This window comes from Echinops telfairi, unplaced genomic scaffold, assembly GCF_000313985.2.
Source record: "Echinops telfairi isolate 266 unplaced genomic scaffold, ASM31398v2 ScPeMD7_443;HRSCAF=831, whole genome shotgun sequence".
NCBI classification, from domain to species: Eukaryota; Metazoa; Chordata; class Mammalia; order Afrosoricida; family Tenrecidae; genus Echinops; species Echinops telfairi.
In genome coordinates, this window is record NW_022104341.1 from 30,395,642 (window position 1) to 30,405,593 (window position 9,952).

The 9,952-nt window shown below is 40.2% G+C and overlaps 1 protein-coding gene across 1 annotated transcript in view; it reads left to right on the forward strand.

Annotated features, from left to right (window-relative positions):
• GBP1 (guanylate binding protein 1) overlaps positions 1-7,590 on the forward strand; it is a 22,423-nt gene extending 14,833 nt beyond the window's left edge. The window contains exons 9-11 of the mRNA XM_004699274.2: positions 1,127-1,229; positions 1,758-1,951; positions 5,836-7,590. Coding sequence (XP_004699331.1) covers positions 1,127-1,229; positions 1,758-1,951; positions 5,836-5,952 — 414 coding nt within the window. The 3' untranslated portion in view covers positions 5,953-7,590. The remainder of the gene's footprint in view (positions 1-1,126; positions 1,230-1,757; positions 1,952-5,835) is intronic.
• Positions 7,591-9,952: the final 2,362 nt, after the last annotated feature.

Genomic DNA, 9,952 nt, shown 5'->3' on the forward strand with positions numbered 1-9,952 from the left:
TGGTGGGGCCAGCCCTATGGTCTTTTATGTGCATTGGCTGCACTGAGCAGGGATATCATCCTCAGAGCTTGGTGGGCCAAAATGTGCTCCACTCTCTCTCCCTCCCTCTTCATTTGCTCCTGTGTGCTCTGATCAGACATGCCCCTCTCCCTGAGCTGTAGCTTCAGGGCTGTCCTCTGAAGTGCATTCTGCTGCAGGGAGTAGGGGTTGGGGGGAGGGTGTCCACATAGTTGAGATAGGAGCCTGCTAATCACCTTATTTTTTGTAACCATCTGTTATGCTGTCATTTACCATCGACTCAATAGCAATCCCATCCAATAGAGTAGAAAACCCCATAAAATTTTCTTAATTTAATGTATGACAGGACATCACCATGACTTTCTGCCACAGCCACTAGGTGGGGTTAAGCCATTAACATTTCAGTTAGCAATCGAGAACTTAACCTTCGCACAACACGGATGCCTTTCTTCTATTGCAGCTGCTATTGGTGGTGCTTCTATATCCCAAGGGACACAAAATCAAACATATTGCTTAAGAAAAAATAAAAATCTCCTGATTTAAACTTCAAACTGGCTTACTGAACTTTTTGAACTTAAAACTGGCTTTCATAGCTCTAGGAAAACTGGGTTCAAGACTATAAAGAATGTTATCTCCTCAATCTGTTGCCTATCAATCAGCCCATAGATGCCCTCTCATTCTTTTTTTATTCACATTCTTACACTCTGCTTACTACATAATAAATTTATTTTCTAGCAAACACATCCCAAATGGGGCCCTAGCAAGAATGGCTACAAACTTAGAGCCCTCAATCTACAAAGGCCTGAGATACTTTTTTCCTAGTTTATTTCAGTCTGCTATCAATGACTCTGCCTAGTAGAGTGATATGAATGGCCAGCCGGGAACACCCCTGATAGGGAAACATTACCTGAGCCAAGCTCACTAGAGCCAAAAGGAATAATAGTTCCTAGAGAAAAAAAGGTGAGCTACAAACAACAACTATATATATGTGTGTGTGTGTATGTGTGTGTCTGTGTGTATATCCTACATATCCTATATATACATATATCCTACATATCCTATATATGTGTGTATCCTACAGCTAACTCTATATTCTCTTCCTCCTAAGGCTGAAGAAACTCTGCAGAAATACTTGATGTCTAAGGAGTCTATGATGGATTCAATTCTACAGACAGATCAGACCCTTACAGAAAAGGAAAAGGAGATTGAAGGTGAGGAGCAAGTCATAAAACCAGATAGCTTTCAAAATCTCTGGAAGGTTTAACTAATTTGACTGGAAACAATGAACTATTCAAGGTCAAAAGGCCGCATTTATCCAGAGATGAAGGTCAGATGGCAGGGAGAGGTAGGAAAAAAGGACAGCCAAAAAGAGAGGAAGTGGAATAAGTGCTCTACCCTATAAAGATTGCAAGCAATAGCATGAACAAAACGTGCAAATTGTCTAATGAAAAATCGATTTCCTCTTTAAGCTTTCACCCAAAGTACAATAAAAAGTTAAAATAATTAGCTAGAGACAGACAGACAAAATCTGGGGTCATTAAACTTGACCAAGAACAACAACATGTATTAGCTTCTGAAACTTTCCGAACTGTGTAATCTGCTTCTACTGTAGTATGGTTACCTAAAAGAAAAATCATTGTTGGAAATTTCATTTATGAAGCAAAAATTAAAATTGCATAGGAAAGAAAAAGGAGGCAACAGTGTAATCTTATTTTTTCCCTCCTTCCTTTTCTCCTCAGTGGAACGTGTGAAAACTGAATCTGCACAGGCTTCTGCAAAAATGCTGGAGGAAATGCAAATAAAGAATCAGCAGCTGATGGAACAGAAGGAAAAGAGCTATCAGGAACATGTGAAACAATTGACTGAGAAGATGGAGAAGGACAGGGCCCAGTTGCTGCAAGATCAAGACAGGGTTCTAGCTATTAAGCTTCAGGTAATTTATTACACCATCTGTGTGCTTCTGTTTTGTCTCTGTGTTCCCTGACCATAAACTTAGTGTGAGAGTGAGAATACAAAACGCAGAAGGAACTTGTATATTCACTTGTGTTTTTCGACCCGTGACGGATCTGAGCCCTACTTATGTCTGATTATTAACTATGTTATCGGTCATTATATCACATACTGTTCCTTCTCTGTATAACCCTAAATAAATGGTAGCTATTATCTTGTTGATAAATATCAAGGACTACAGCTTTCAGTATGAATTTTAACTCAATGTAAAGGAAACAAAAATGCTCAACACTGGACCAACAGGCATTATGATAAACGAAGAAAAGAATGATGTTTTCAAGGATCTCATTTTACTTGGATCCACAATCAATCAGAGAAGCAGCAGTCAATAAAGTGAACTGTGTATTGCATTAAGCAAATCTGTTGCACAAGACTCTCGTGTTGATGAATAAGGATGCCATTTGAAAACTAGGTGCGCCTGGCCCAAGCCATGGTATTTTCAAATGCCTCACATGCATGTGAAAGTTTGACAGTGAATAAGGAAGATCAAAGAAGAATTGATGCATTTGAATTATTTTATTAGTAAAGAATATTGAAATACCGTGGACTGCAAGGAAAACTTAACAGATCTATCTTGGAATACAGCCAGAATGTTGCATAGAAGCAAAGATGGCAATATTTCATCTCACATATTTTGGACATTTTATCAGGAGAAACCAGTTCTTGGAAAAGGACATCACACTTGGTAAAGTAGCAAGGCCGTGAAAAAGAGGAAAACCATCAAGGAAATAGATTGACACAGTGGCTGCAACCATGCGCTTAAGCCGAGCAATGATTATAAGTATGGCGCAGGACAGGGCAATGGGTCTCTCTTTTGTGCGTAGGGTCAAGATCAGTAGGAACTGACTTGATGGCACTTAGCAGCAACCTTGTCCTAAGTAGGTTGACATTCACATAGCAGCTGCTTTTGAACCTCACACAGCATAGAGCATCCACCCCCAGCAGCTGTGAGAGTTGGCTGCCATATGGTCACATCACCTCTTTTGGGAGATACCTGGGAATGTGTGACCCCTAATGTCCCTGTTTCTATAAAGAGTTTTCCTAAGATGGTATTCTCAGTATATTACCTGCACAGTAATTCCCATCTTAGGCTTTTCTTATAGGAACCTAACCTAAGAAAATTGTTATTAGGCCAAAGACCCTCCAAGCACCAAACTGAAGACATACATAGTCCATCCTACAGCCAGTCTCCTTCCTTATTCGCCTTCTTCCTGTCTCAGTGTTGAGCTCAAAGGCCCACTCCTCAGGGAAACTGGTAACACATATTCTCACAATAACTCTCTGAAATATCTGGAAATGGCCCTAAAGTTATATAATTAAGAACCATTTACTCAAGAAAATCTACCAAACGTCAGTAAGAATAGTGAGTATGTCCTATTTGAACCCAGAGCTGCACCTTCTCCTCTTACTCCCAACTCAGTGAGATGGAAACTCTGCTCTAGTCTGCTGAAGCCAAGAACAGAGTGTCCCTTCCACCACCATCCCAGTCAGAAAGCTGTGTCTCTGAGAGTGGTAGAATATAAGCATTTCGTATACTGTTTCTAACTACTTCCCTTCTCGCTCAGCAAACAACAAAAAATGCATTACCATTAAGACAATTCTAACTCATTCTAAGACTGTAAATCTGTACAGAGCAGTTAGCTTCATCTTTCTCCAAAGGAGCAGCTGCTGGGTTTGAACTGCAAGTCTTTTGGTTAGCAGTCTACAGTTTATCCCAGAGTGCCAACAGGGCTCCTAAATTCCAGGCAAGGGCAGCTGAGAAATGAATGCTCAGTTTTCCCTCAGACCTCCCACTCATAGGCTAGTGTCTCTACCTTGGACACAGCACCACTGGTCATTCTAAGACCCTGCTCTTCCTTGTCCTGGTTAATAGGCTAGGGGTTATACATAAGAAAGACTAGATGTGAAAACCTGGGCTTCTGTTCAATTGGTTCTCTGCTGCTCACTCTAAAGCTGGGATGTCATTCAGAGAGAAACCATTGTCCTTCCTCAGAGCAAAAGAGCCATGGTCCAAAGGTTTTTCCCTAGAAAGAGAAGCAAACTATGGCATAGAGTTCCAAATCCCTAGATGGAACTTTTATGTGATTTTACGTGAACTTGGACTTTTATGACAGTGTAGGTGTAGAATCCAACCTGCCAACTAGGTCACAGCCTGATGATGCCTCCTTGTGGGTGTGGCCTTTTTATAAGCAGGGAATCCGGGAACATCCCTCTTGCCTGCACCTTTGCCAGGACTGGGCCATAAGACTGACAGTTGTCAGCACCAATGATACTTCTAAGACCCTGATCTTCCTTGGATGCACAAACACTGCTCATAGAAACAGCAAGCAAGAGATCAGATGAGACAATGCATTGCTTAAATCTACTGCACAAGACCTCTTTTAATTGGTGAAAAACAAGAATGTCACTTGGAAGACTAAAGTGTGCCTGACCCACGTCAAAGTATTTCCAATCACCCTGTATGCACAATGAAACTGAAGAAGAATCGGTGCATTTGAATTAGAGTGTGGATGAAGAATATTGAAAGTACCATGGACTGCCAGAAAAATAAACTAATCTGTCTTGGAATAAGTACAGCCAGGATACTCATTAGAAGTGAGGATGGTAGGGAGGGGGATTAAAAAAAAAAAGGAGCTGATACCAAGGGCTCAAATAGAAAGTAAATGTTTAGAAAATAATGATGGCAACATATGTTGAAATATGCTTGATACAATTGATGTATGTTGTAAGAGCCCCAATAAAACTAATAATAATACTAATTAATTAATTAATTCAAACACAGCCCACCCCAAAAAAGAAGTGAGGATGGTAAGACTTCATCCCACATATTTTGGACATGTTATCATGAAAGACTATATCACTGGTCATTAGAAAACAAAAAACAGAGGTTCAGCAATGTTAAATAACTTCCACTGTGTCACACAATTTAGTAGGGTGTCTGGTCTATTTTCATCCCTTATTAGAGTCTACACTGTTTTGACATTATTTCAAATGTCATCCCAAGTTTGACTTTAGTTCTAAAAGAACCTTTAGGAGACCTTGACCCTTTAACCTTTAGAACACCTTAACCCTTTAACCCAGTGGTTCTCAATCTATGGGTCATGACTCCTTTGGGGGTCAAACGACCTTTCACAGTAGCAAAAGTACAGTTATGAAGTAGCAATGAAAATAATGTGATGGTTGGGGGGTCACCACCACATGAGGAACTGTATGAAAGGGTCGCGGCATTAGGAAGGTTGAGAACCACTGCTTTAACCCCTTTGAGCACACCTGTGTGACCACCTGCCCCTCCAACAAGGCTTTCTGTTTCGTGCTTCAAGACAGTATTGAGCCTAAATTTATTTGCCTAAATCCAAGATGACCTAATTTCATGTAGACGAGAGGGGTGTGGATAAAATTCCCTGATCTAAGATTCTGACATATCAGATTTTGAGAACGCTGTGTTTATTTATGTGCTACGTGTGTGTATGTATATGTCGGTATATAAAAGAGTCTATAATTCATGGATAACATTTGAAACAAACATATTAATAAGATTGTTCACAAATACGTATTCAATTAACAGAAAGAAAGGCAAAGATTGGTATTATAGGTTCAACAATACCTCAGGAGGCATAAGCTGCAAATTCTTCTTTAACTAAAGAATAACTAGGAGAGAATGCTCAAGAGAAAATACAATGAAAGTTGGGGTTGGGGAAAATGTCAAAAGTCAAATACTGAAAATATCCATAAATGTGGAAACGGAAAAGAAGGTAGAGCTTTTATACAGTGCTGCACTTTATTAAGCTTCCATTCATCTCTCTTTAGGAACAGGCCCAACTCCTCAAGGAAGGATTCCAAAATGAGAGTAAACGGCTGGAAGCTGAAATAGCGACGCTCCGAAACAGAATGCAACCACCACGAAAAAGATGCACCATAAGTTAGAAACCTGAAGAACAGACCTCTTCCATCCCTCTTACCCACTGCCAAACTTAGAATTTGTAAGGTAGCTTACTGAAAAACAGATCTCATTGCATCTGATAATAATTCAGTCTTGCATTTTTGTAACCCCCTAAATTTGCAAAGACAGGCAATACTATGGTTGAATTCATGTTTACTGTCCTAAAGAGATTCTAAATTGTGTAGCCAAACAAACCAAACTCACTGCCATCAAATTGACTCCAGTGCATCGTGACCCTAGAGTAGAACTGCCCCTTTGAGTTTCCACCACTGTACATCTTGACTAGAGAGCCTCTTTCTTTCCCCACAGAGTGGTAGGTTTGAACCGCTGACCTTGCAGTGAATAGCCCAACAGCTAACCCATTACACCACCAGGGCTCCTGAATTGTGTAACAAAAATGCATTTTACCTTGAGACCAACAAAGAAAGTGTCAGAAACTAGCACTATTCAAAACCAAGCCATTGCCTTCAAGCCAATGTTGAGTTACAGAGATTCTAGCAGAGTAGTACTGCTCCATAGGCTCTCCAAGGCTGTGAATCTTAACAGAAGCACATTGTCTCACCTTCTGCCTCAGAGAGGATGGTGGGTTCAAACCACCAACCATCTGGTTAACAGACCAATGGTTGATAAACTTCAAGGGGAATCAGTCTTTCAAATGGTCACCAATAGACAGGTGAATGATGAGCAAAGCCTTAAGGAGACAATTTCAGGTTCAGGACATAGTTTGTCAAAGTTTACAATGGATCTCAATGACAGGAGAAACCACTCTAGCTTTTTGGTAAACACAAGGTGCCATTCCCCTCTGGGTTAAGATTACAATCTGTTAATGGTTGTGTGATTTCTGGGCATTGGCAATGGACAATAACCACTGATGACTTCCAAGCTAAATCAACATAATAGGGAGACCTTGACTATGTAATCTCCATAGGAAAATGAGACTGAGCATCACCATGGGGTAGGAGTTTAGTTCTTAGCAAATATACTACAGAAGGAAACATCTTTTCTTCTTTATTTCACCCAAATTATCATTTTAACATGACATCTAGACCTTTGAACTTACACCGGAATAAACCCAATAAGATGATGACAACTGGATAGAATGCATTTATATCAATGTGAAAGGCACCCTGGTGCTATAGTGGTTATGCATTGCGCTGTGATGCACATGGTTAGCAGTTCAAAACCACCAGCTGCTCCGAGGGAGAAAGATAGGACTTCCTACTTCCGTAAACAGTACAGTCTAGAAACCTAACAGGGGGATCACTATGAGTCAGCACTGACTCTATGGCAGTGAGATGTGACCAAAGTGTACTATGCAAACATCAACTTTAAATGGAAAATGTGATAGAAAACTGAGCTATTTTAATTATTTGATTGCTTTTCATCTTAAATATCAGGCTACTGTTTTCCCAATTCTGAGCATGAATATTTGAAAGCCTACTTGATATTCCCTAAAGAAAATATAGATTGTTTTGGTGTTATTTTTCCAATTACATAGTGTACTTATTATTACCCAAACATATAACCTGTTTCCCAATTATTAAAAGTCCTGAATAAGTAGTTGATGCTACTCAGAGTCATTTTTTAAGGCTATAATGAAATATATTTCATTTGACATTTTATTCCTGACTTTTTTTCTGTTTTTCACCCCCCAAATAAGAATTTAGTCTTTATACCAGTGGTAGGGTACTTTTCTGAAAAGAGCCACCTAGTAGATATTTAAGGCTATATAGACAGGATAGTGTCTGTCTCAACTACTCAGTTCTGCCACAACAGTGCAAAATTAGTAACAGACAATACAAAAATGAATAGGCATAGCTATGTCCTAATAAAACTTTATTTCCAAAACCAAATGATGCCCAAAAGGGCCACCATAGTTTGCAGACCTCTGCTTCATAGGAACATTGGATAAAGCTCTACATGCTTGCTTTATATTGCTTACGGTAATTTTTTAAAAACCATACAGGTTGGATTGTATGATCGAGGGTTTCAAAAGTTCTTGGAAAATGGAATTGAAAGATCATGAAAATTTACCATTTACTTCATGAAACCCCCTTGAAGATGATAACATCTTGTAAAAATTACTCAGTGTCTCACAATACTGTATAATGAGAAAAATGTAAGAAAGCAGTTAAAAGCATTAAGTCAACATTCACAAATTTGCCTTTTCTGGTTATTTTGAAGCCTTTTATTACTTTGAAACCCCACCCCATGAGACAGAGAAAAAGCTCCTTCCACATTGCGCATGTGTGCTTCTGCGCAGCACACCTTCACGTTCCTGAAGTTCACTGGAAGGCAGGAGGCACCACACTTATTAGATGGAGCATTTACTGCCATAAGGGAATAAACAAAACATACCATTAATGGTCAAAGAAACCCTGATGGTGTAGTGCATTACACGTTGTGTTGCTAACTGAAAAGACAAAGAAACATCATGGTAGAAAAGAATAACTCTAATTTCAAAAACAAATAGTAGTTTGTTTATTAGCCATTTAAAAAGTAGAAAACCAGACCTGCACAGCTAAGGCATTCGTTCCTAGCTTGGTAGTATCGGAGTCTAGACACCATGTCAAATCATCTAACTTCTGGTTTAGTGCTTGCAGGCAGTGAATGATTTCATATGGATCCGTATTGTGAGCATTGTCTACGTTCTGTGTGATCACGCGGAGGAATCTTGAGCCCAGCTGACAAGCAGCACTGTGAGAGAGACACTTGGTGTCAGAATCGTTAAGAAGGTTGGAGGCTGAAAGCATGTCTGACCTCGGCCTCATAGAAATCTGCCTGAGACAATGTTAACGTGGAGTTTGACTTTCTCTTTTCCTTTGTAGAGATCCAGGAGGTCAGGTGCCACCCCATCTCACTTATGTTTGCAGTACTTTGTCCGTAATAGCGCCAGAAATAAAATAAGGCTTTTCTCTCCGAGGAGGCATAGGGCTTTCCCCCACGGTGCTGAACCCTGCTGTGTCTCCAATAAATATATTCAACAGAAAGTTTCTTTGACCCCTTCCCTCTCCTGGGTTTTCTGTGATAGTAGGTCAGAGACGGATCACTGGATAGTTTAATGACAATAAAGGGGTAATTCAAGGATTTCACACTCCCAGTTTGTTGAAGCTCCCACAGGTTAGGGCCTCTATTGCCTTATTGCCTGACCCCTGTGATGTCTCTCTGTCATATGTATATATAATCTCTTTGTAAGTGACAGGTATTTTCCTTCGATGGGAGTATAAAGGGAATACATAAATGTGGTGCAGTTAGTTATTTGATATGGCTCTTCTAGACATAGTCTTTGTACCTCCCACCAAATAACTGGGTGAGACCATGTAGATTGGGCGTATTTCCTGGTTTGCTGATGGACCTAGATAAAAGAAGGGGATCCAAGGAGGAGATGCTCACAGGATTATATAATTCAGTTGTGAGCGATTGTTAGCAGGGTTGATGTGATTGCAATGGGAGCCATTTCAGAAACAAGGACCAGGAAATTTCATCACCATCCAGAAAGAAGAGACAATGTTTTGGAAATGTTGATGGCAACATATGCACAAGTGTGCTTAAAACAATTGATTGATGGATGTCATACAATTTATAAGAGCCCCTCAATAAAGCGATTAATAAAAAGAAAGAAGAGCCAGAAATGGAGTGCATCCTTTTAAGCTTGAAACCCCTGCACATTGAACCTCTTTGATCCAGGGACACAAAGCTGTGACTCAAAAGAAAAATGCAAAATATTGTGGCCGAACAGCAGCAGCAGAACCAAGAACCAGAGCATGAGACAGAACCGTGGGCTACCTGGCCCAGGGAGCAAGTAAAGCTAAGTGCCCTTGGACAGGAGGCTGGCTTATAGAGTGGGCTGCCTCCAAGGTCTTCTGGAGGAGCTAGATTTGTTCTCCCCTGGAGTTAGACCCGAGCACCATCTGGCTGGGGCTTATGGTAGAGTGATGTGTTCTTGGGCATTTATTGGCAGACCTAAAAGAGTTCTGTAGCACT